Here is a 25,733-nt window from a genome sequence, read left to right as displayed (position 1 = left end):
CAGATATAATATTACCCTAAACTTTTTTTTTATTCTAATTAAATAAATAAAAACAAAAAGGGGAACGAGTACATGATTGGCTGCAGAAGTTGAGCGTACTTCGTTCAACCTTTTTCAAATGCAATGAGAAAAGGGTAAGAAAGTAATTTCAATAATTCAATATTCGCCTTCTGGCAATCTTTGTCTCATATATGCTTTCTCTCCATTTTCAGTTTTCTCAAACAAAAGAGAGAACAGAAAAACGAGAGCGAAAGAGAGAGAAAGTAATTTTTGTTTCTTTTTTTTTTTGTTTTTGGTTATTCAGTAACTGAAACTCCAAAGCAGAAAGAGAGTTTCGATAATTTTCACAGCTTGAATTCTCTGTACTTCCATTATTAGAATCAGGAGGATCGAATCAGCATCCACCATTTTCTTTTGATTCTCTGTTTGGAAAAGAATTTTTTCTCTTTTTTCTTTGTTTTTTTTATTTTTTAAAAAAGGAAAAGGAAAAGGAAAATGGCTGGTTCGCAGAACGAAGACTTGAAAATGGAAGGATGGCTATATATAATTCGTTCGAATCGGATTGGATTACAGTACTCAAGGAAACGTTACTTTGTTCTTGAAGATCATCTTCTCAAGAGCTTCAAATCCATTCCCATTTCCAATCTCCAGGTCTCTTCCTTCTTTTTCATCACTCCTTTTTTAGTAATATCTTTTTTTTTTTGTGGAGAAACTTATCTTGCAAGTTTCTTTACTCATTTAACAAATCTTGAGAAGAAATAATGGCATTAAACTTTAATATCATTGTATTTTGTCTTCTTTTTTTTTTTGTTGTTTAAGTTTTTGATTAGTCGATCCAGCTGGCGAAGTAACTAGTAATTTTTACTGGAGAAGATTATTGATTATATGTTGTTAATTTTTTTTATTTAATTATGATATTAGTTTCTTAATCATGGATTAGTTGAACGTGCTTTAATAATTTCCATGGCAAACGCGTTTTCCGTTCGAGTATTAGCGCGTTTACTTTGAGAGAGAGAGAGAGAGAGAGAGAGAGAGAGAAAGCGCGCGCATGGTTGAGAACATGTATTTTACTACGTCGCAGACTTTTTGCTCTTTTGACCTTTTTGAATTGTTTCTTTCAATCAAAGCAGTTTCTCAGATTTTGCTGGTGCTTTCTTTTTTGTTAGAGATATTACTGTTTATACGTAATTCTGGAGAATTCTACCGTCAACTTTGTGTCAGGAATATTTTACTTTATCATTCATATGTCACAGTTTTTGAACTCCTTAATCTTTAACTTTCTTATTTATTGATAGTTGAGTTTATTTGAGAATAATCATAAGCCAAGCAAACAGCTCCAATTTAAGCATAATTATACAAAGTGACCACGTCTCATTTTTTGTGGGAAGTGGGTTTAGCTGCCTTGGAAAAATAGCCCATGATCAAGCTATCTAGTGCCTCTGTTTCTTGCTGTTGCAGTTCGTTTTTAGCTTTGTGAAAGTAATGTGTCTATAATTTGATGAATGAAGAAAATGAGGGTTCTGAGATTGTATTTAGGCTCACATTCATTTTGAGTTAATAAGTTGTTTTTAGTTTCTCACTTGCGGACTGTTTATTTGATGGTTTTGGGAATTTTATTAGGTGTAAGAGCTAAACCTTGATTTGCTTCTCAGGAACCTGGTAGAAGTGCAATTATTGATTCCTGCATCCGGGTTACAGATAATGGGAGGGAGAGCATTCACAGAAAAGTATGTAAATTATGTGTTGTTTTTCTTGGGCATTGGTAAATTTCCAGGTTTCTCTTTCTGATCAGTTCATGCCATTGGCGCCTTTGTAATGACAGTTTTTGTTCGACTTTGTAGGTATTCTTCATATTCACTCTTTATAATAGTTCTAATCACAATGATCAGCTTAAGGTGAGGCAAATATTTCATATAAAGATTGTTAGTCAATATGTATAATACTTTCACCTTCATGTATGAGATATGGAATCTAAATTTAATAGCTAGGAGCTAGTAGTCCTGAAGAAGCAGCAAGATGGATTCATTCCTTTCAAGAAGCAGCTTTAAAGGTGCTGAACAGCTTCCTCTTGTTAATGCATGTCATAAGTTTCTGGCATAAGATGAGATGCAACTGAGACTTGATTGTATATATGCAGGGTGGTCCACACCCTGGAAATGATGTTGCCTGTTCAAGGAGCAGATGGCAGTCCTTCAGGTATAATAATGAGTTACCATTCAGCATTATTGCTATTCAACATGCATTTAACTTCTGGGTTTTTTGTTGTCTGTTCACCTATGCTGGTAAACTATTTGGGTTCTGTGCAGATTGCTTGAATTATTTAAGTTGAGTTTGTTCACATATGTTCTGTAAGAGGACATGATGTTTGTTTTTGTATTAATACCTCATTATTATATATCAGTTTCTTAGAAGGTCTCTATGTATGCAGATCCAGTGGTTCCAGTAGTGAAATTCACAATAATTCTATTGACTGGACTCTTCATTCATCCACAAAGGTGGACAGAGTGATGTCTGATGTTGTAGCACCATCATCTTGGACAATCTTTGGCTGTCAGAACGGTAAGTACAAACAAAAACTTGTGATTTTTTAGATAGCCATAGTTGTTTGTCTAAAACCATGAGTGCAATGCAGGTCTTAGACTGTTTAAAGAAGCTAAAGATAGGGATTCTCACGGAAAGGTTGGTAATTTTTGATTCACCAGTCTATGGTTTTACATGCAATTGTAATTTGATTATTTTACTCCTCCCTTGGCAGTGGGATGACCATCCTGCAATCATGGCTGTGGGTGTTGTAGATGGAACTTCAGAAGCCATTTTCCAGACACTTATGTCTCTAGGACCCTCAAGATCAGAGTAAGTTGCCAAGTGCTCTGTACTTTTCTTAAAATAAAGCACTTATATTCTTTTGTAAGAGGCATGGCTTGATTTCAATCTCAAGTGGTACTTTAATTTTATGCATATTAGTAATTGTAGTAAATATAGCATTTTGATTCTTCGGAACAGACCTCATTGTGATTGTTATTTTCTCATTGGACGAATTTTTTGTGTGTCACTAGAGCTTTTCTCCCACTGAAGTTGTAGATAGCAAAAGATACTATGTAATCGTTGCCCTTGTTAATGTGAAAGTCCAATATATCTAGAGATTCTTAATACAGTATAGTTTAATAGCTCAAAAGAACCATAGGAAGGAATCTAGATCCTGAAAATCATACTATGCATAGATTTGACATCTGTATTTGGTGCCCTTTTTTAATGCATCTATTTGATTCATGATTACTGCTCAGATGCTTTCTAGTGTGTCCAAAAGTTGTGGAAAGCTAGAACTCTATTCAACTAGCAATGTATTGTGTCTTTTCTGAAAAGTATTCTTTTTGTTTTTCTAAAAACAAGTGTCTAATCAAATTGTCTTGCAGATGGGACTTCTGTTTCTACAAGGGTAGCGTGGTTGAACATCTCGATGGTCATACTGATATTGTTCACAAGCAGCTATATAGTGACTGGTTACCTTGGTCAGATGGAATCTTCGGATTTAATCATTATGTTTTGCTGGACAGAGGTTTCTGTTTAATTTTTACTAACTCATTATACTTGCAGGGGAATGAGAAGGAGGGATCTTTTGTTGCGGCGCTATTGGAGAAGAGAAGATGATGGAACATATGGTGGTTATTGCTTTGAGAAAATTCTTAAAAGTTTTATTCAGAATTCAGAACAGATCCAGTTGAATTGCCAACTAATCTTGTTTGGTTGATTTTCTCACAGTTATTCTCTACCACTCAGTGTTTCACAAGAAGTGGCCCCCACAGAAAAGCTATGTCCGTGCCTGCCTTAAAAGTAATGTATGCCTGAAATATATAAGTAAAAGAGAACTTTTTTCATCTTTCTGACTTCTCTATATTCTGGTGTTATACATAAATAAAGACATTATAAGATGAATGAGCTGTTTTTGGCATAAATTTAGCATGCAAGTGCCTTGCCTCCTTGTATCTCATGTGTGCATGAGCACATGCATATATACTGGCTTTCGTGTGAGTTTGTATATTGAAGCATTGTTTGGCTTCTCAGTTTGAATACTGCTGATAAATAGTTATTTTTTCTTTATTTTGATTTGATCAATTTTTTCATTGTCCTCATATACCACACAGAAATTTATGGGTTGTGGCATATGATGTGGACTTGATTTTTTTGTTAATTAAAGATAAGGAGATTTATATTTAAAAACAGCAAAAGCAAAACTTACTCTATGAAATTAACGATTGGTACTTACTTGCAGGTGGTGGATATGTTATATCTCCAGTGAATGAAGGAAAACACTCTGTTGTAAAACACATGCTTGCAATTGATTGGAAATTCTGGAAATCCTATCTGCGAACTTCTGCAGCCCGATCTATTACCATTCGGATGCTTGAGAGAGTTGCTGGTAATCATCGCAACTGCTGGTAGAATCTTATTTATCTGTTCATATATTGTCTGTAGTGTATGTGTGTGAGTTCTGCGTTATAACTTTGTGTGATCATTTGGGGCATTAAATTGCTGGGAATTTATATCATGTACTAGCAGCACTAAGAGAGTTATTCAAAGCAAAACAAGGAAAATATCCTTCAGTTGATCTTCCATCCAGAGAGTTGATAAGGAATGTTAGGTTGCATCAGAGTGAAGAGGACGGCATGGTTGATATGTGTACACAGATAGAGGCTGGGAAAATCAAGGAAAATATGAGTGAAGTAATGGAAAGAGCACCTTCAGAACACTCGAGCCTGGTGGGACTTAATGATGCTGCTGATGAATTCTTTGATGTTCCAGAACCAACAGACTATGATCAATCAGAAGATGGGTGGGCTTCTGATTTTGGTCCAGAAGCATACTCTCAGGTATGTGTCAAAGTAGTTATCATTGTTTTTCACATGCAAATGAATTTGCAGTTAGTGGTGCCTCATATCTCATAGAGGATGTGACCCCCTATAGAGCTTCTCCATTTTTGATATTTTATTTCTTGTTCCTGGATTACAGTAACTCTAGCATTACATGAGGCTATTAAAAGTTCTATGTAAATTGTTTTGCTTCAAATTTCTTACCAACTTCTATATGACTGAGAAACTTGCAGGATACACGCCATCCAAAGTTATCAACTGCTGCTGTTTTTGTGAAAAAGTTACATGATCTTGCAGGTGGTTCCTATTTGGATGATCAGTATTCACCTAAACCTCTAAATTTACGGCAACAATGATTTTTCTTTTTCAAGGAAATAGTTGAATATTGCTGATGGCTTACAATATTCCCATGTTGCAGTCCAGAAGAGGGGCTATGTGGACTTACAAGACATGATGAGGGAAGATGGCATATTTTGCTCTTATGGAAACACTCTTCCAAAGGATCCGACTTGTACATTACCTTGCAGTTGGACAGCAGCAGAACCCTCCACATTTTTAATTCGTGGGGAGAATTACCTGGAAGACCGTAAGAAGGTATGAAGAACAATTTTTCAGTGAGGACAAAGCTGTCATGTATGAGAAAAGTTCATCTGGTGTGTTCTATGATGGATTATTGTATGCCTTATTGCATGATCTTGCAGTGAACTGATGTTTTGTCTCTTATGATCTCTAAACTATACATGTCCTTCCATGTTTGCCTAGCATGTTTTGGATACAATCAATTGTAGGGTTCTGTAGATATTATACCATGATTAGCTTCTAGAAATATGTAGTCCTGGATGTCCCCAATGAATTCCCTTTGGCTTTTCTTGTGTAAAGCTCCATTTTTAGTTTGCCTGCCCTGAAATTTCAAGTTCCAGTTTAAAATTATATATTTACTCTTGATTTCTTTTCAGTTTAAGGCAACGGGCACGTTGATGCAAATGGTTGCTGCAGATTGGCTAAGATCTGACAAACGAGAAGATGATCTAGGAGGTCGTCCTGGAGGCATTGTTCAGGTTTTTCTTTAATATATGTCATTACTTTGTTAATTGAGATGTTGCGATCATTGCTCATGAGTCACCTATAAGCTCAACTGTACTTGTTGCATTTGCTATATTATGCATGTAAATTAAAAGAAATTTTACAAAGCGTTTATCTGCAGAAATATGCTGCTCAGGGAGGGCCAGAGTTTTTCTTCATTATAAACATCCAGGTACTTTGGTCTTTTGCTTACACTTATCCTGTCAAGCTGTATTTCTATCTATATTCACCTTGGTTCTCAAGCATTTGAAATATTTGAATTATTTACTGTGAAACAGGTGCCAGGTTCAACTACATATAGCTTAGCGCTATACTATATGATGAATACTCCTGTCGAAGATTCACCCTTACTACAGAACTTCATCAATGGAGATGATGCATATAGAAATTCAAGGTTTAAGCTCATTCCATACATATCAAAGGTTGGTGCATGCAGCATTTTTGCAGTTGAGATTGAGAGTCTGTGTATTCTTGATGGAAGTGAACTCACTAGTAGGTTTAATAAGAACTTCAAAAACAATTGATCAAGCTTGTGCTCCATTTAAGCAGAAGGCAAAAAACAATTTGTATTTTTAATTGGTGTTTTTCTTTTTAAAGAATTAAGGTCTTACATAAAAATTGCTTTTTCCAAATTCGCCGCTCAGAAACCGTAAGGATTTCTTAAAATGAAATCTTCAAAGCAGAGAATTACCATGAAGACTAGCTAGTTTTGTGCTTTATATAACTTTATTCCGCATTGCATAAAGCAAAGGGTACTGACAGTTGGACTTTGTTTTGTCAGGGGTCGTGGATAGTCAAGCAGAGTGTTGGAAAGAAAGCTTGTCTCATTGGCCAAGCTCTGGAAATTAACTATTTCCATGGGAAGAACTACTTGGAGGTAAAATTTTATGAAACGTATGTAAATCTGTGCAGGTCCAACCACACACATGCACGTGTATATATAGCATTTACTCATTTCGGAACAATCAGTTAGTTTCACTAATCAGTGTTTGAAGTGATGTGCGGTACAATTATATTTATCTGTAGTTGTATGGATTGTAAATAAGGGAGGATGCATTTGAAAAATCATATAAGACCAGATTGAGTTGGTTTCACTTCTCTTCAAGCCTTTTCGCTCTTCGGAAGCAAACTGGAGAGGCACAACATCACTTACAAAGCATGAGAAGTTTTATGTGTACGGCATGACACTGAAATTTTTTGCAATTGTTATTTCAGCTTGGGATCGACATTGGATCATCAACTGTAGCCAGAGGTGTGGTCAATCTTGTGCTTGGTTACCTCAACAATCTGGTCATCGAAATGGCATTCTTGATACAGGTAAAAACAACAGTTAAGCAAAACAAGGATCGAAAACGGAACAACATTTTTTGAGCTTAAATGCAACCTCTCACCTTTGTCTATGATCATACATACACCTCCAACAGTCTAAAGTTGTCCGATTTGCTTGTATGCAGGCGAACACAGAAGAGGAGCTCCCGGAGTATCTTCTCGGGACATGCCGCCTGAACCATCTAGACGCAACGAAATCTATTCCAGTAAAAGTATGATTAACTTCTCAATCTGATGTTTTACTTGATAGGCTGGCTAAGAAAAGCTTTGGATGATGAAGAATACAAAAAAAAAATCATATTATTGCATATTCATTGCTTGCTTGCCAAAAAAAAAAAAAAGTTCGATTCTTTTATTCAATCAAATGGGATTATCTACAGCATCATCATCTGGTGCTGTTAGATATATACCATATCATTGGAATGGAAAAAACAAAACCTTTGTACAGTTGACACAGTTAAATTAGTATCTAAATTTTCCATTTGGATTTCTAATTTCTTACTTATAATCCTATCTTAAATGGAATGCTGACATGGACTGTTTATTTTTTCTATCTTTTTTTTTCTTTTCTAGAAAATCTCCTTGGTGGTGTGTGGGTAGGGCCCACCACCAAAGGGTCTAAATTTATTTAAGTCTATATTTTATTGATTTTTATTTATACAAGTCTTTAAAATATTTTTTGTTCACACGGTAGATGTCAGACGTTATATCATATATGACGTAAAGTTAATATTAAATCTATGACTGTCAATTTTTTGTCCGGTACGAATATAAATAAAAAAAATAAAAGATTTTATTTGAGTATAATATAAAAATAAAAGAATTTAGATATATAATGGAGGAGCTTTCTATTACTTAAGCCCTTTTTTCATGTCCCCAAAATGGGGTAGGTTGGGGGCACCATTTAGGCATTTTGACTCTGGCTAAAACGGCTAAAAAGCCCACATTCCTATTCCTTCTTGTGTCCCGCATTGCAAGCGTCACCCAAGGTGACAGCTTGACACATGCAACTATACATTAAAAAATAAAATAAAAATCAAACAACCTACAGCACTATACCCCACTTCCACTCATTTCAATTCTTCTAATCCCAACCCATAACACAGCGTTTTCTCTATAAAAATTTATAATATAAATATTTAATTTTTTTGTAAAAACTAAGTTTATATAGTAAAAAAATAAGAGTATTAAATGTTAAAAAAATCATTTTGAAACATTTCGAGAAGAAAGATAAATGAAAAAGAGAGAGAGAGAGTATTGTATCGAGATATATAATCATCCATTCCTAAAAAAAATTATATGATCATCCAAATTGTAATTTTTTTACAGAGATAAATCTTTTCTTTTAGAGAGGAAAAAAAAGATAAATCTTATCTCTTCCAAAAAAAGAAAAAAAATAAATTTATCAATTATTTCTCCATTAGAAGAAATTTTAGTGGGTTGACTACGGAGTCTAAAACATCAAAGTCAAACTATGCAGTAATAATATATAATAAGGGATACCTTGACAAATAATTAAAAATAAGTGAATGAAAATTTTCAAGACAGGTACTTATCGACATTCAAACTGTTCCATTTTCTTCCACTTCGTCGATCATTGTCGAGAGAGAGAGAGAGAGTTGTTCATAGTTCTGTCTCTCTCTGTGCTGATTTCCGTGCCCCTCTTCGGACATAGGGCTTCTCCCAAAACCCTGTTTGGCTAGCGAGAAAAAGAAAAAGAAAAATTCTCACGCACACGCATATCTTAGTTTCCTTTTTTTATGTATGTATGTCAGTGTATGTGCCTGTGGGTGTGGGTGTGGGGCCAAAATCGATTGAAGAGCTAAAATTCGTGTGAGCGAAGTCCCGACACAGCTCGAGGGGATTTATGAGCACGAGATCGCGTTGTTCGATAACAGGTAGCTCACTTTTTCTGAATATTTCTTCTTCCTCCCCTTTTTTCTTTTTATTTGTTTATTTTCCATTTTTTCAGACTTAAATTCCCTTCTTTTACCTTTCAATTTCTCCTCTGGTTTTCTCGTCTACCTGGCTCTTGCTTAGGGTTTTATTGTTGCTGTACCCTTTTGTTTTGGTTTGTTTTCTTTTTCGGCTTTTATTTTTTGTTATTTTCGTATTGTTATTGTTTTTTGTTGCTGATTTTTTTTTATTTTCTTTGGCAGTGATTGGAGTAGGAATTGAGTGAATGGATCCTACTCAGAAATCCACAGTTCTGTTGATACTACTCGGATTAGGTATTCTTTTCATTGAATAGATTGAAGTGTTCCATGGGTAATGATAGAATGAAGTGTTCATTTTCTTGACAATTTTTTTCTTTTATTTTATGTGGATGATGTAGTGGTGAATGTCTTTTCTATAACTGATTCCGAGCATTGCCAAAATGTGGTAAAAAAATGGGCATTTACTTCACTTGATCATGAAGTCAAAGAGGATAAACACACGCTGAAGGATTTACTTTTCTTCCTTCATGTTCCACGAACCGGAGGACGAACCTATTTTCACTGGTAAATTTTTCATATAAAATAAGGCAATTTGATGACACTGGGGAAGTCAATCCATTTTGCCAACCGCATTTAATTTCTCCCCCATTTTTTTTGTTTATGCTTGCAGTTTCTTAAAGAAGTTGTATTCGAATTCTCTTGAATGCCCCCGGTCTTACGACAAGCTACGCTTTGATCCTAGGTACTTTATAAATTTTGTTCTTATGTAAGACTTGAATGACAAGTTCTCCTTTTCTACCTTTGCTCTTTCAAGCAAGTATAATTGAATTTTGTTCCCATCTGAATGCAGCAAGGCGAAATGCAGGTTGTTGACTACTCATGATGACTATAGCGTAACCTCTAAACTTCCCAGGGACAGAACATCCGTTGTGACAATACTTCGGAATCCAGTTGACCGTGTTTTTAGCACTTATGAGTTTTCAGTGGAGGTGGCTGCTAGGTTTCTAGTGCACCCCAACTTAACCTCTGCTATGCAAATGACTGGACGTTTGCGCTCTAAAACTAATGGAGTAAGTACGCTGGATATATGGCCTTGGAAGTATCTTGTTCCGTGGATGAGGGAAGACCTGTTTGCTCGGGTATGTTTGCTTTACTTCTGCATGAGTTATTATTCTAAATTAATCATTACACTTTTCCCTGCTATTTGTTCTACAGTTTTACTACTTCTTAGAGATACACTTTTGCCGGCATGAGTTCTCTCTTCCTTCAGTGAAGGCTTCACTGTCTTTTCCAGGATTTCCAAGTTCTCTATGCAATATTTTTCTGATATTTAACTTAGTGATACCTTTTGGCATTTAGGGAGAAGTTGTTGCTACACAACCTTTTTTTCTGCATTTTAGATTTTTAGTGCTGTTGCAAATTGTTAGTTTTATTTGCTTATTAATTTATCTTTTAAGATAGCATTCTTTTGTCTGTTTTGAGAGCATCTCCACTCCCCTTTCTCAATTTTCCATGACCAAAACCTACCAGATCTGCATTCATTTTGTATGATCTGAAGTGACCAAGAACGGGGAATTGTCTTTGGTAATCTACTGAGACTTCTATGTGGCTTATTAATCAACCTGTCTGCCTCAATGATGTAATTATGTACGAGACCTTCATATTTAGTTTTATTCTTATGAGCAGAGAGATGCTAGAAAAGTTAGGGGCATCAATGATATTAAGAGCAGTGATCCATACAATATGGAAGACATGGCAATGCCATTACTCGATTATATCAGCAATCCTATAGCTCATGAAATTGTCCATAATGGAGCTACGTTTCAGGTACTAATCCATGCTTTGCAGCATCAGCTCTTTTCTTTCTATATTTTTATCCAAAATGCTGGTTTGCTAATTTAATTCACAGATTGCAGGATTGACAAACAACTCTTGCTTACCTGAAGCACATGAAGTGCGCCACTGTGTAGAGAAGTACAAGAAACTTGGTGAATATGTGCTTCAAGTTGCAAAGGTAATTAAAATAGGTTTGAATATCGTACAAATGTTCATATAAATGCTTTTCTGATTTTTTCCCCTTTTTTTCCATTTTATTGTTGCAATTATGGTAGATACTTGTAAATCTTGCAGAAGAGGTTGGACAATATGTTATATGTTGGTCTAACTGAGGACCATAGGAAATCTGCAACCATGTTTGCCAATGTGATTGGGGCACAGGTGATCTCCCAGCTGGTAGAATCAAATGCTATTGGTGAGGGAGCCGCTGTCAATAAATCAGGTTAGCGTGGACTTTTATTGAATTTTCCCCTCCTTAAACTTGTCTAATGCAGAAATCCTTGTAAACACTTGTTGATGTCTTATATTGATTGTATTACATTGAAGTGCTGATTTGCCTCATTTTCTTTTCTTATCTTTCTTTCAAATGATTTTAGTCAAGATATTTTTAGCATGTTGCTTAAATTACTTGCTTGTACCGCAGAACAGAGCACTTCATTTTCAGACTCAGAGCTGGATAGTAATGATCATCAGGTGCTCCATTTTAGCAAATGAAAGCTTAATAGCTGGATATCAACTAGAGTAGCACTCATAATGATTCTTGTTCGCCTCTATGACAGAATATCACCTCAGATGAGATGGGGAATGAAGCTGCAACATTATCAGATGACAATGAAGTAAAGCAAGAGACTGTAAGCCATTTTTCTGTGACTTTTTATATGGGCATATTGGGATCTCTTCCTCTTGAAAAAAGTAATAACTTATGTCTTCTTTTCTACCATGACAGATGTCTGTGGGAAAGCTTATGGAAACTTATGAGGTTTGCATTTCTAGTTTACGAAAGACCCAAGCACGTCGACGTATTGCTTCTTTGAAGAGAATCTCACCGGCAAACTTCACAAAGGAGGTACTCTACAATACCTGACATTTAACGTGCTTCATCATTGTAAATGCATATATGTCATCAATTTCTAGAGCATGTTTGGTTTAACTATATGGCTAATCTTTAGGCCAAAGTTCTTTTTGATTTACAGTTTTTGAACTGTCTTTCTACCAAAATTGAGAATTTTTTTAAAAAAATAAAATCTTAGCTTAATGATTTTATGTGTTCCATGTGCTGGAGATTTGTTAATTAATCACTGTAGGGACTGTATCTAGTAGTTGAACACTTTGGCAGGAGCAAACCATGCCTTAATAGACATGCTATCTCTGTCATACCCTTCTGTCAGTCCATCTTTTTGCTATGACAGGGCTGTAGGCAACTTTTAGGGTGCAAAACATTGTCAAAGGAATTAGATAGTTGATGCCTTGATTGTTGGTACATGTTTGGGGTTGTTATTTGTAAATCTATTATCTGTGCTATAAGTACCTTTACGGTTTCAAATCAAAGGCTGTGGTTTTTTTGGGGCCTTAGACATCAAACATTAAAGAGATTTGTGTAAAAAAGTGAGGGAGAAGAAAAAGGAAATAGAAAATAAGCATAAGATCGTTGCTTCAATCTTAAGAGGAAGAGAGTTCAGCTGTTGCTATGTCAATGTTGGAATGTTCCAATTTTTGTATTAACATCTGAATCTACAGGCACGTCTTCAAGTTCCTCAGATGGTCCTCCAGCAGATCCAAAGGCTTAACAACCTTGATTTGGAGCTCTATGAGTATGCCCAGGGCGTCTTTGCAAAGCAACACGAGCAAGCTGCGGAGAAGATGTTTGATCCGGTGAGTTGGTATACATTCAAGACTTACACATACAATTTTTTTTGAAAATGCTTTGCAGTTATTTCTACCTTTCCAACTGAGAAGTTAAAATTGGATAATAATGTTGTAACTTGTTAGATCCTGGTAATCAATGTTAGTTGGCCAAAACATGCCCTTACTTTTTACTTGTGGATATCCTTGATCTGCTTGCTTGATATATCTGCCCTCTTTAGATTCCAACAGGGCGAGGTCTAGGTGAAAGCAACAACAGTTTTAACTGTTTCAATCAAAGTGATATCCTTATTATGCTGCTTAATTTTGCAGGACACACTGGGAAGCATGTTCACTTACTCAGGTGGAACCAAGCTCTGGGATGTCTTTTTGTGGACCATGCCGTTTGTCTTGCTCTTTATCTTCATGTTGTTTGTAAATGCAAAGCGAAGAACATTGAAAGTGAAGATATGAATGTTACTGACTGTTGGTTATATGGATCACAGCCAAAAAAATTTTTATATATCAGATTAAAGAATAGGGATTAGCTTATTATTCATCTTGCCCGAGTGCTTAATTGTGAAGCTCTCAACCGTTGATCATAAGTTTTCAATAGTGATGACTTATGATTGGATAAAAGCTTTATGATTTTGTTGTTGCATTCACGTGACAATCTCATGTAGTTTTATATTTCCTCTCAGCTGGGTCAAAACTTAGTTCTAATAGAAGCAGTAGTTTTGCAATTGACTTGTGATAGAAACTGACTTGAGGCTGTCTCCGAGGGGTCCTCTTAGGTTCTGATAGTTCAAAAGGGTGTGGGAAAGTGGCTTTCTTTCGATGTGGTCAAAGGTGTAATGTGCCTTTAGGGAAATGAGGGTGTAATGGTTGTGAACAATTCAGAACCATCTGACTTAAAGCAGAATCGTGGCTTGTCAAAAGGCCAAAGGCCCACCCAGATTGGCAATTTGGCATGTGGTCGGTTTCAGGAAGATGGAATGTAGAGATCTATGACCAAAAGACATGGATATTTCAAGTGCTAAACGTAGGCAATCAAGTTTGTTGATTTAAAAACATCATTTGGTGACTTGATAGAAACGTTACATTCCCTTGCATTTCTCTTTCCTTTTTTTCTGGGATATATTCGATATGTTGTATGTTGTCGGTGCATTAAATATAAATTTGACATACAGAATCAAGTCTTCATCTTTATACTAGAAATGGCTACTGTGAATACTTCTACCTTGAAGGGAAACCCCCAAGAAACAAGGGAAAAGGATTCAATCAACCCTTTCCCAAGCTACACACCCCCTTTTCTTCCTATAACAATTTTCCCATTTCCCCCCTATTCAAAAGAAGATTCAATCTTAAAAGGCTTTCTCCAAAAACCCAAACCCACGAATTGCAAGGCTATTCTAAAGGGGCACAAACCAAGTGCACAAGCTTGCCCAATCCTTCCCTCAGTCAAAGCCAAGAGGTAAAAAAGGCAGGCACCTAAAATTGAGGTGTGCCCAACCCCTATTCCCTTCAATCACTACCTTTGTCCTTCTTTACCTTGTGGTAAAATAAATAAATAAAAATGGAAAATGGAAAGAAAGAAAGGCCAAAGAATGAAAATGAAAATAAGGGACCACAGCATGTGGAAGATCCAACTAAATAATTGGGACCCAGATTGCAATACCAAAAAGACAATGATTTCTCCTCCCCTCCAACTCCATCTCGTCGGTGATCTCCTCAATCCTTTTTGAACATAATTTAAACCCTTTTAGATCTACCCTCCTTCCCCTTTGAACCCCTGATTAACTTAATTCTTCCCTATTAATTATTAACCCTTTTATGTAAAATTTGTATCAATTGAATCCATTTAATCCAATTCTTATTTTTTTTATAATAATGTTTTCAGATATTACTCGTATTTTAAAATAATGGGTTTTTTTAAAAAAAAAAAAACTCGATTCTCGATTTAATTTAAATCGATCGAGAAGACAAAAATGTAAGAACGAAAGGAAGAAGAAATGCTAATATGTAAAGTTTATTTTTTGATTGAGAGGTGAGCGGTGATTAAAAGGGAACCGCAGAGCCACCTCCATGTGCGCCTTCCCACATTAACTTAACTTATTTACTCTTTTCTCCCTTTCTTTCTCTCTCTCTCTCTCTCTTCACAAAATCCCTAAAAATCCCAATCTCAGACACAAAGAGATTCAAAGGAATCTCATCTTCTTCCCTTCCCTACCCTTCCCTTCCTCTCTCTCTTTCTCTTGTTTTTTCTCTCTCATTTTCCTCTGATCCAAACAATGCCTCTGCTTCAACTTTCTCCTTGAAACCAGGTCCACTCTCTCTCTCTCTCTCTCTCTCTCTCTCTCTCTCTCTGTGTTTCTTTGCATTTTTGCTTTCATTTTTTGGGGGTTAAAAAAAAAAAAGAAAAGGTTTTTCATTTAGCATTTGGTCATTTCTCTTCTCCATTGTGCCTACATTTTACTTTGGCTTTCTGTTTGGTTACTGAGAAAATGAAGGGAAAAGAAAACGGGTACTAACACTCTTTTCTGTTGGAATTATTTACCAATTTTCCGACCTTTTTCTTGGGCTGCATTTTGATTTTCCATGTATCCAAACAAGCTTATGAAAAAAGAAAAAATTTTACATTTTTTTGAGCTGATATTACTAGTGTTAATATTTTATTTATTAATAATAGTAATTTGTTTGGTAATTATCCATGCTAAAATGACGACGTAAAGTGATTCTACAAACCAAGAAAGAGACAATTTTTCCATATATAAAATTCACCCGAGTAGGAAACTTTATTATTTTTGCCTAATATATTACTTTAGAGACCTTAATTGCTTGAAATTTTTTATTTTTTTTTAAGATAATGAAGTAATTGCTCAAGATTTTACTGCTTTGTGAAAAAAAAAACATAATAAAAAGAACGCGTAATTTTAGCTTGATAAGGTAATTTCCAAATTGGATAATAACTCTTTTACTCGGCCTTTGATGTTTAAATAGTTGGATTAAACGTGTTTCATTTTATTGTACTAGTAATTAACTTTTTATTTTCTTCTATTGTGTGAGCAGAAAAATAGAGAAAAAGCGGAAAAATTCGGAATATAAATTATGAATAATTCTTGGTTTGACAAAACCTTCAATGGCGTCAACGATGATTTCTTTGATGACGTAATAAAGTATTTGGATTTCCCATTGGAAGATGTTGAAGCCAACGATGGTACTGGCGGTGGTAGTAGTGGAGAAGATGTTATAAAAGATTTTCATTTGCCTCTTGAAGATAGTGGTGGAGATGGTGGAGGTGGGGGTGGTGAAGAGTGGGATTGTAACTTTCAAAACTTGGAGCCGCCACCTGCAAATGTTTTGGCTGGATTGTCTTCTGGCTTTTACGGGGATTTTTTCAGTGATAGTTTGGCAAAAAACCTTACTGTCTCAGTGAGTTCCCTTTGTTTTCCCTTACACTAGTGTTTAGTAATACACATGTTTATGAATTAAGCAGTTGTGTGAAAGTGCGTGATTTTGATGTTTGTATGGGATTACTATTGGAATTCTTCCTCCTGAATTTGTTTTCACTTAGTCCAGATAGTTTTGTATAGTCTTTAGAGTCAATATGAAATATGATGCGTTAAAAAAATAATAGCCCATTGATTCTTATGTAACACACAAGTATGAAATGTTGGTTGGGAATTGGATATACAAGTTCTTTATGTGTCTCTTGTCTTTTGAAATAATTAACCATTTCTACTTGCTGGAGAGCTTATTTACAAGTAGACATTACAATATCATTCATGGCATGGGACTAAAACTGTGCTTTGCCTAACCATGCTTTTATCCTGCTGAAAACTTTGCTTGTCTATTGGATTAGTGTTCTGGTGGTGTCCGTTAAACTTGAGCTAGCTTGTACAATCTACCTTGTGCATCTTGGCATGCCAAGTGCTATGTTGAATGAATGATTGCATGTGGACATTCATGGTTTACTTTTCAGAAAGCAACCATTATTGGGCAATTTGGTGATCTTTCATTCATACTTCATTTGAAAGCAATTTCAGGGAAGTAACTTTGTTTCTAAGATATGCAGTGTCTCTAAACCCCTGAAGGTACTTTGACATTCTGTTCTTTATTGATCAAATTCATCTGTGAAGGGTGCTCTCGACAGAGCATTGGTGAAAACAGGTTATTTAGTGTGGTGAAGCGGCTTAATATGAAAACGGTTCAAGAGATTGAGACAATAGGCAGATGTTGTACTTTTCAAAAAATAAGAGATGCACTGTAGTTTGTGCTGTAGATACAATAAGAACATGGCATACTACATGCACTCTTACACCACATGATGTTGCACTGTGGAACAGCTGTTTGGTCCATGCAAGCAAGCAGGCCCAATCGGTGCTTGGTTTGCCTTGCCAATAAATGGATGGGACCGCCTGATAATGCTGTTGATTGTGACTCTCTGATTGATGTCCAAGGGGAGGGTGGCTCTTTCTATGACAAATTTTATAAAACATTTATGCAATCATTGTAGCTGATAATTTTTATGAAATGGATGGTGGTCTTTTCTATTACCTTTTTCAATTGAATCCCCGTACAGCTACCATAAAGATGAATAACTAATCCTTTGGGAGGCTCTTTTTTCTTTCTTTATATATTTAGTTTATTTTATAGGACAAGATAGGGCTAAAATCTACCTTAACCTCGTATCTGACTTTTTGCTGAATTCTTCTTCCCTTTTGTATCTAGTGTGATGGATCATCTCAGCTAAACCAGCGATCAAGTACTACCAAAGCATCCTCCAGCAGAAGCATTACCCTAAACAGCGAGTCGGCTGATCTCAAAGGCTCAAACCAGTTCCAGACCTCCAGTCCAGTATCTGTACTTGAAAGCAGTAGCTCTTGCTCAGCTGCAAATCTCACACCTATTGATCCTAATCTCAGTTTCCTGGCGAAGCGTGGTCGAAGCAAGCGCCGACGAGTATCTACCTTCAACCTGCAGTTCTCATTGCCATTCATTTCCTCTACCTCCTCTACCTCTAGAGGATCTAATTCTCTGGTTGGTTCTGAATCAGAATCAGAAAGCCATCTTACTGAGAAATCTGCCAAAAAGAGACAGAAGAAGAAAAAGAACCTGACATTGCTTTCAGGTTCCAGTGAGATCAAGAAATCCCCCTCCCAACAGCCAGTTGTTGTTAGGAAATGTATGCACTGTGAAGTCACAAAAACTCCACAATGGAGAGAAGGGCCAATGGGCCCAAAGACCCTTTGTAATGCATGTGGGGTTCGCTACAGGTCTGGCCGCCTCCTTCCAGAGTACCGTCCTGCTGCTAGTCCTACATTTGTTCCATCATTGCACTCCAATTCTCATAAGAAGGTTGTCGAGATGAGAAAAAAAGCCAAGCTGCCGATGTCTGTGATGCCATCAATGTTGTCGATCCCACCAGAAAATTCATTTGGATAGCAACTGCATTGATCATTATTAGTCCGGAAAGCATCAAATAGTGAGCTTCCTTGTTCTGTGTCTTATATTAATTTTTTGTTTCTCTTTTTTTTTTTCCTTATTTCTCAGTGTGTACATTGATTGAATAAGTAGGAACTTAGATGATGACATGTTTGGCAATTGGCAGGAGGGACAGGCAGGAATAGGCAGAGAATATCTCAGTGAAAGTAGAGGACGGAGGGTGGATTTTCAAATTAGGTTTAGTGATGCTTATGCCATTTTAGAGGTGCCTAACATGTTTGACAGTGTCAGGTCTCACCCTATTCATTTATTCTTCTTGAATGCAATTTTTTCAGCGTCTCTTTCTCAACATAATCATCTATTCTTTCAGCCAATTGGGCCTGAACTTTGCAACCGAAAGACAATGCTTTGACACCAAACCCCAAAATGCTTTATGGAAAAGCAAAGGAACATAATACTTGGAAGGGCAAAAAAGCGAAAGAAAGAGCTGTTCATCAAAGTTTAAAGCTTAATATTTTGGTGAGTTGGTCATTGAATCTAAATGGCAGATCTTACCCAATTCTGAATGGTTTCTTCACTTCAAAAGGCAAGAGATTGACAGAACTTTGCTCGAGAAACGAAGAGAACAACAAACCCTCTTTTAAGTTGGGTTGCTTTGCCTTTTTCCTATATAAATGCTGAAAGGAAGAAGAATTTCATTGAATCATATCATTACAAATAATTTATCCCTAATATACGCTCCATTTGATTCTGCTGAATTAATCATTTATCCCTCAAATGTAAGTAGAATCCATAGCCAAGACCATATAAATATCAAATAAACCAAATTGGTAGAAGCCAGAAAAAACCCATTTTCTCCCTCAAATTATAGAAACATAATTCTCTTTCCCAAGGAAAATTGCATCTTCTTTGGTGCTCTGTGCACTGCCGATTCTGGCACTGGACAGGACAGCCTGCTAGTGCACCAGACCCCATTTCTATAACTCACAGCTTAAGAGATAAATCAATCTTAATTAAAGAGAAAAACTTTCTTTTTATTAACTTCAAGCTTCATTTATGAGAAGCAAATCTTGAACATTTTCTTATTCTCTGGACCTTTCAAAGAACATTGAGAGCAACCATGAAGTCCAAATGTATCCGGGTGGGGTGCTTTTCAACTTTTTCTCAAATTAAAAAAACATAGTCAGGGCTTATCAAAAGGGTTTAAGCTCCTTCCTATCTATGAGCTCTTGCTTGCTTGCCAACAATGTGTAAGAAAAGGGAAGGAAAATCTGAGTTGGGTACTTGTTGTTCTCCATTAATAAACTCAAGACCTCCAAATTGACAGCTTTTATTTAAGTGAGATGACTTGGAGAATGCATGGTGATACAAGACTGCTCTTTTTTGGAGAAAATATTGTACTTTTTAGCTTGTTCATTTGGGGTTGTTTGTTGTTATTTTGTTACAGGAAGCCAATGTAGATGAATATAATTTCTTAAGTGAACATGCTAATGGAGTCTCTGGAGAAAGGGGACAGCTGAAATAGACTAGATGCTGAACTAGCTTCACCTTCAGATGATTTGGACGGCTTTCCCTGCATTTTTCACTGTGATTCTTATGGTACATATATAGTTGCAAACTGCTTGTTTTTTGGGACGCCAAATGCCTATGGTGACAGCCTGACTCGTTAAAATGTTGTTTTGTGTACTTTTTTAAGTGATGATTGCCACAGAGATGATCTCTTCCTTCGAAGATGTAGAGATGGAAAAACAAAGCTGATGAGAGCCCTACTGCTATTGACACCAATTTCCTTCAGAGTCTGAAGCGACCATAAACAAACCTGAGAAGAAAGTTGCTTTGTCATCAAGCTCTTCATCTGTCGCCATGTCCATGCCCTTTGCAAACCTCTACATTCTTAATCACCCAAGAGATCTCATCGTTCGGCAACCTCTGCACCATTTTGCAGATGTTGCTTCTTGGAAACCCTTCACACTAAGATAACTAAGAAGCAGCAGCATAAGGAGAAGCTAAAGAAACTATCCAAAGGTACTTGGGACTACACAGACGAAATCCTCCTTTAAACCAACCTGGGGGCCAGAAAGTAAATATTGATCCAAGTCCCATGCTAGATCTGTCTCAACAATCAAACTCCCACGAATCTAAGCAGGAGGTTGCACTAACATTGGCAGCTAAGCCCTTCTTCTCTTCTTTCACCTTTGTACTCAAAAACTCTGCCAAGACTTCTTCCTTGCCAAAGAAGGCATTCAAGAAGAACATGCTGGCATTGTGGGGCTATCAGGACTCCTTAATGGATTCAACGACCTATAGCTAACAACCCCTTGCAATGCCAGTGGGCTTTCTGTTACCAGAGTATCATATCATCCACTGGCCAGGCCTACTGTTGTTGCATCCTCACATTTGACTTTTACCATATGAGTACATCTCCTCTCAGCTTTTCTCTCATCTTTTCTAGCCTTAAACGTGTTAAACGGATTTGACATGTTTAATATATGAAATTTTTGTGTGTTAACTATATCGACATGATTAAGATAAGAAATACATTTAATATTCTTATCGTATTACCGTGTTATATATAAAATTATAAAATATATAGTAACATAATCAAATTCCTAAGCCCAGTTAGCTTATTTGAGGCTGTCCTTACAAAAACCCAACCACCATTCCCCAACAAATCATCAAGGCCCAATTGCATGGGCACGTAACAGTGAGGTACAGACAAATTGCTTATTTTCTTCCCACTAAATGATTATCAGGCCTTGTTTCATTGTCCATGTTTCTGTTTATCCTAGTCATTATCCTAGATCTTTCCCTCTCAAAGAGAGAAACACATTTACACATAATTTTTTTTATCATACTTTCAATAAAACATCATTAGAGTCAAGAAAAAAATATGTTTGAATGCAACCAACTATCTAGTTTAATTCCATTCATTCATGATTTTTTTCGTGAATTATTCCCATAAACATGTTTAACAAAAAAAACACGTTGATTAGCATTCGATGACCTTACATGAAATACGTAAATTACTTAATTACGCATGCAAAACATATCTTAAATGATGATCTATTTTTCAATGATTTAGTCATTATGAATGTAGCGAGTCAATTGTTCAACTCTTATCCTTTGTGCGTACACATAATGAATTATTCATAACGTATGTATGTAGCCAAAACGATAACAACGATAAAAAATTATCAATTGTTCAACTCTTATTCTTCACATGTTTCACATAATAAATTAATTATAATGTGTTTAACGAAATATTTGTGACGATAAAAATATATCAATTTTCAATCTTTATCATTTACATAAGATTCATACTTTTATCTTATATATCTAAAAATCAAACAAGATAAATTAAAGGGTTTTAAGAAAAAAATAATAAAATTATAAAAAATTATCAATTGTGCAATCATTATCATATATGTATTATATTTACATCTATGTCATAATTTAATCCTAATATATGTGACAGAATGCCTATGACGGTATAAATTTATCAATTATAATTTTATTTGATATATTTAAAAATCGATCGAAATAAATTAAAGGGTTTAAATTAAAAAGTAACAAAATTTATGAAAATTTGGTGTAGGAATTTAAAGAGAGGAATTATGGAGGGATGAGTAGGGTGCTTGCAGGGAAGGGGGATAAAGGCCAAAAGCAACATTCTTTAAAGAGAAGGTGACGCATACATTTTCAAAGCTAGCCCAGTTTCTGGCATGTCTCTCTGATTTGTCTGAAAGATCTCGTCCCTACACGTGGCAAAACTGCACCTGATCTACTGACCTGAGTCAAAAGTTATGTGTTTTGTTTACTGCAAAAACTCGGACGAGTCCCTTCTGACTCTCTGAGTTGGAAAAACAGTGGGAAAGACACAACGACAGAGATTCCTGGCCTGTCTCCCCCACCCATAAGCCCATGGGGCCCACTACTTGTAATGTCCCATCAACGGTTTTACAGTCCTCGAGGCCCAGAAAGACAAAAAAAAGTCGTCCTTCAATCATCATGGGCCGAGCTGCCTTCTGATCCCGCCACGTGGATGTTATCCGGGCTTGCTGCCAGGTCAGCCGTGGGGTCAACCTTGTACTACCCCGCTGGTTTTAGCTGTCAGAAAGAGTGAGGTTTAAATGCGCACCTGGTACACGGTAGCGAGGACGATCAGGTCGAAATAAGTCGGCGAGTTTTTGGAGTTCTTTTTTATTATTATTATTATTTATTTAGGGGGAGCAAAGAGGAGAGAAGAATTTAAGGGAAAAAGAACAAAATTGGAAAAGGAAAGTGACGTAAAGGCTGGCCTTTTTCAAGAAAGTTAAAAGGTTTTATAAACACATGTAAATATTTTTCACGCGATACCTTATGATTTTTTATCAATTAATACTTGTTAATAATTTTATTGTTAATAATATATAAATAACTTGTATTAATTTATTTATTCATTTAAAAGTATTTACAAAAAAAAATGTGATGGTTAGCTAATTTGTGGAGCCTGCTTTGCTCTGTGGACTTTTCATTTTTTTAGGTTTAGGTCATTGAGATGGTTGGCCTAAGAAAGTTCTGGCCTCCAATTTTTCCCTTTCAAGATAAAACAGTTAGGCTTTCGTAATAAGATGGACAATCAAGTTTCCATTGTATTATGATAATATAAATTACATTTTTTATTATGATTTTATAATATCATGATATTTTGTAGCACATTGTTTAAGAAATTTGGCTTTCAAACATAGATCTCACATATGCTTAACTTTTAAATTAAGCACATGGTAATAATTAATTACTCAAGATCGAGAATATGACCTAAATCATATTATTAATTTTTGCCAAGTTATTTATGCCGTGTTTTATTTTAAAACAAAGAAATTACGTTATTCCAAATATATATACATACATGCGTGAATAATATTGACAGAAATTATTGATCGGAAATAAATTACAATACTGTATAATTAAGATATAATCTTTGAGAAAAAAGAAAGAAAAAAGGGTGTATTGTGAAAGGACCACTTAAGGAAAATACAAAGCCAACAAATCAACCTTTCAAAGAGTACCCTAAGGAAAGGAGAGGTTGGTTGGTTGGCCATGGCAAAGGCAAGTTGGGACTTGAGACTAAAGGTGTACAGTCTAAGCATGAGATAAGTATAGGTTCAAAAATCCGGAACTACATTATTGTATATGGTCACAGCACAAAAGATTTTAATCGTTTTAAGGTGGTCATTGTGTATTAATTAGATTGGCAGAGAGGAGGGGTGCACCCTTTGGTTGTGTCTGTATCAATGTTGGTTCTTCACCAACCACCTTTCTTTGATCTTGAAGCTTCCTTTCCAGGGCATGTTTCCCCTAACAATTCCATGTTCTCTCAACTTAGTCTACTTGGAAATCATGCCTTCCCCCATTGTCTCTTTTGATGTTGTTTCTTCACCAACAGCTTTCAATTTGTTCTTCTTCTTTCATGCCCAATTCCAGGGGGCCTCCTCTCTCTTCCCATTTTTTTTCTTTCTTTAATCTTTGTCTGATTAAGGCTAGAGATTCTGCCCAACTCTCTTAAGAGTTTATTCTCGGATAATGTTGACAAAACTTGTTTTGTTTGTGTCTTTCCCATGTGCTGTGTTTGTGTCATTTCAAGGCAAAAACTTTAGCTTTCAATTGAAGCCTTGGGGAGTTGAAAATAGTTATCTTAAAGCAAGGACAAATACCATATCTTAAAAGGAATTCAAGGAGTACCATCAAGATTCCAACTCAAAGGTTTCTACATACTGAAAATTTTTATCCCTGCAAATGTGAAGGTGGGGGATGATCAGATTCTTTGGGTACATCCAACATTGATTTTTTTTAAGTTTCCAAAGTCCCATAAATATAACAAAAAGGAACCCATTTTTTCCCCCTAATCTAAGCATGCCAAATGAAGATAAAAAAGGAAAAGGAAAAAAAATTGAATTTGCAAGCTAGCTACTTGACATTATGATGGTGAAGTTTGTAGCAAACTTGGAACTCATCATGTTCAATAATTCAACCATAAGTAATTGCCAAAGGGAGTTTGTGGTTGTTTTGGGTTTCACCCTATTCGCATTTTGCATGCATGGTTTGCATTTATTTTGCCTAATAAATCATCTTTCTTAGCAATTGTTTTACCTCTCTAACTATATATTACGCCTAATGATCACACAAGTTTGAAGGAAAATTAAATTTTAAAAAAAGGGTATTTTTTTCTTTTATTGTAATATGAATTTGATAAACAAATTAGAGTGAAATTGAAATTATTTTCTTCCAAATTCTTATAATATTCACCACCTTCCATATTATAGATAGCTTTCTTTCTCATGATTCCGTTACTTCATTTTCAAGTTTAAACTTTTGGAAGTGTTTCTATATATATAAGAACATTTTACCGTCATCAAATATTTTTTTTTTATATTTATAGTAATTTGTCTGAATCGAACGGACCCCTCAAATGGAATAATTCGAATTTTGTGATAGTTTATCTTAATCTAAATTTTTTAATTTGTTAAAAAAACTTTAATTAATCTTTTAAAATAAGCTTATTTTTTATTTTTTTTGTCTTCATGGAAATTACAAATGAAAAAAACCAAAGACTCAAACAAACTCATGATTGAGGAACCCGTCTCTTGCTCATTGAGGACTCTTTGCATGACTACGCCGTCTTAACAGTAGCTATTTCCTTTAAATATTTTGCAAAAGAGAAAAAAAATTAAATAGAGTAATTACGTGGCATTCCATAATTGGTTATAGCGTCACCACCATGTAACCACAACCTCTTTTTCCTCGTCACCTCCGACCAAAAAATCGCATAGTCCCCCCCACGAAAGACAATTCCCCACATCCCCTTCGCAGAGTGTAAACCACCGTCCAACTCCCTTACCCATTTATTTTTTGTAGTAATTTATTAAAATGATGACTCTTATAAGTATAATAAAATTATATTTTATTTATTATCGATTGATTTTAGATTACATCTCGATTTTAAAAATTTAATATCATATCAATATATCTTTGTTTATTGATTCCTATATATGTTTGTTATTATTAATTCATTTAAGTGATAAATTCGTAATCCTTACACATTATTAAAGATGAGGAAATAGGTGAATTACGCGGTTTGATTTGTTATATTTAAAAATTAAATAAATTAAATATTTTTAAAAAATCAGTTAAAATCAATCATACATAAAGAAATATTAAATCGACTAAACATAAAATTGGTTCTATTGATTTGGTTTTGAACAAATTAATCAAAATTTTATCATTTTTTTTGTAAATTACAATATTAAAACTTATAAACTTCATCTATAATTACAAAATATGAAAATAATCTAAATATCAAAAAATACATTTGTTTCTTCACTCACATGATTATTAAGTGTAATCATATAAATAA

At 35.3% G+C, this 25,733-nt stretch overlaps 3 protein-coding genes across 8 annotated transcripts; all 3 read left to right on the top strand.

Annotated features, from left to right (window-relative positions):
• The first annotated feature begins 205 nt into the window (after nucleotides 1-205).
• LOC110411801 (Pleckstrin homology (PH) and lipid-binding START domains-containing protein) lies at nucleotides 206-9,178 on the top strand. 4 transcript variants are annotated; one of them, XM_089782825.1, is made up of 22 exons: nucleotides 206-651; nucleotides 1,653-1,727; nucleotides 1,842-1,895; nucleotides 1,985-2,050; nucleotides 2,138-2,196; nucleotides 2,429-2,559; nucleotides 2,633-2,679; nucleotides 2,756-2,853; nucleotides 3,414-3,509; nucleotides 3,595-3,659; nucleotides 3,760-3,831; nucleotides 4,271-4,417; nucleotides 4,558-4,868; nucleotides 5,102-5,168; nucleotides 5,287-5,462; nucleotides 5,825-5,926; nucleotides 6,073-6,123; nucleotides 6,230-6,373; nucleotides 6,733-6,828; nucleotides 7,167-7,268; nucleotides 7,406-7,492; nucleotides 9,056-9,178. In XM_089782825.1, exons 1-22 carry the CDS (start codon nucleotides 496-498, stop codon nucleotides 9,104-9,106), a joined length of 2,253 nt encoding a protein of 750 aa, XP_089638951.1. In that variant the 5' UTR covers nucleotides 206-495; the 3' UTR covers nucleotides 9,107-9,178. The 4 variants fall into 4 exon arrangements, with proteins under 4 accessions (XP_089638951.1, XP_089638952.1, XP_021277784.1 ...); XM_089782826.1 differs by having other exon boundaries at nucleotides 213-651; nucleotides 5,102-5,165; XM_021422109.2 differs by lacking the exon at nucleotides 9,056-9,178 and having other exon boundaries at nucleotides 213-651; nucleotides 5,102-5,165; nucleotides 7,406-7,774.
• TPST (tyrosylprotein sulfotransferase) lies at nucleotides 9,112-13,450 on the top strand. Of its 2 annotated transcripts, none has more exons than XM_021422110.2 (13): nucleotides 9,112-9,178; nucleotides 9,440-9,511; nucleotides 9,616-9,781; nucleotides 9,888-9,959; nucleotides 10,068-10,356; nucleotides 10,904-11,044; nucleotides 11,127-11,231; nucleotides 11,348-11,495; nucleotides 11,697-11,746; nucleotides 11,833-11,904; nucleotides 12,000-12,119; nucleotides 12,791-12,925; nucleotides 13,229-13,450. In XM_021422110.2, the coding sequence occupies exons 2-13, from the start codon at nucleotides 9,463-9,465 to the stop codon at nucleotides 13,367-13,369; spliced, it is 1,488 nt and encodes a 495-aa protein (XP_021277785.1). In that variant the 5' UTR covers nucleotides 9,112-9,178; nucleotides 9,440-9,462; the 3' UTR covers nucleotides 13,370-13,450. The 2 variants fall into 2 exon arrangements, with proteins under 2 accessions (XP_021277785.1, XP_021277786.1); XM_021422111.2 differs by lacking the exon at nucleotides 9,112-9,178 and adding an exon at nucleotides 9,212-9,351.
• Nucleotides 13,451-14,974: 1,524 nt separating this feature from the next.
• On the top strand, nucleotides 14,975-18,694 carry GATA13 (GATA transcription factor 13). Of its 2 annotated transcripts, XM_021423402.2 has the most exons (4): nucleotides 14,975-15,219; nucleotides 15,965-16,327; nucleotides 17,627-18,380; nucleotides 18,507-18,694. In XM_021423402.2, the coding sequence occupies exons 2-3, from the start codon at nucleotides 16,004-16,006 to the stop codon at nucleotides 18,338-18,340; spliced, it is 1,038 nt and encodes a 345-aa protein (XP_021279077.1). In that variant the 5' UTR covers nucleotides 14,975-15,219; nucleotides 15,965-16,003; the 3' UTR covers nucleotides 18,341-18,380; nucleotides 18,507-18,694. The 2 variants fall into 2 exon arrangements, with proteins under 2 accessions (XP_021279077.1, XP_021279076.1); XM_021423401.2 differs by having other exon boundaries at nucleotides 17,627-18,694.
• The last annotated feature ends 7,039 nt before the right edge of the window (nucleotides 18,695-25,733 follow it).

The sequence above is a fragment of the Theobroma umbraticum genome, unplaced genomic scaffold, assembly GCF_002168275.2.
Source record: "Theobroma umbraticum cultivar Fairchild unplaced genomic scaffold, ASM216827v3 scaffold_95.0, whole genome shotgun sequence".
Classification (NCBI taxonomy): domain Eukaryota; kingdom Viridiplantae; phylum Streptophyta; class Magnoliopsida; order Malvales; family Malvaceae; genus Theobroma; species Theobroma umbraticum.
This window is presented reverse-complemented; position numbering and strand designations above follow the sequence as displayed.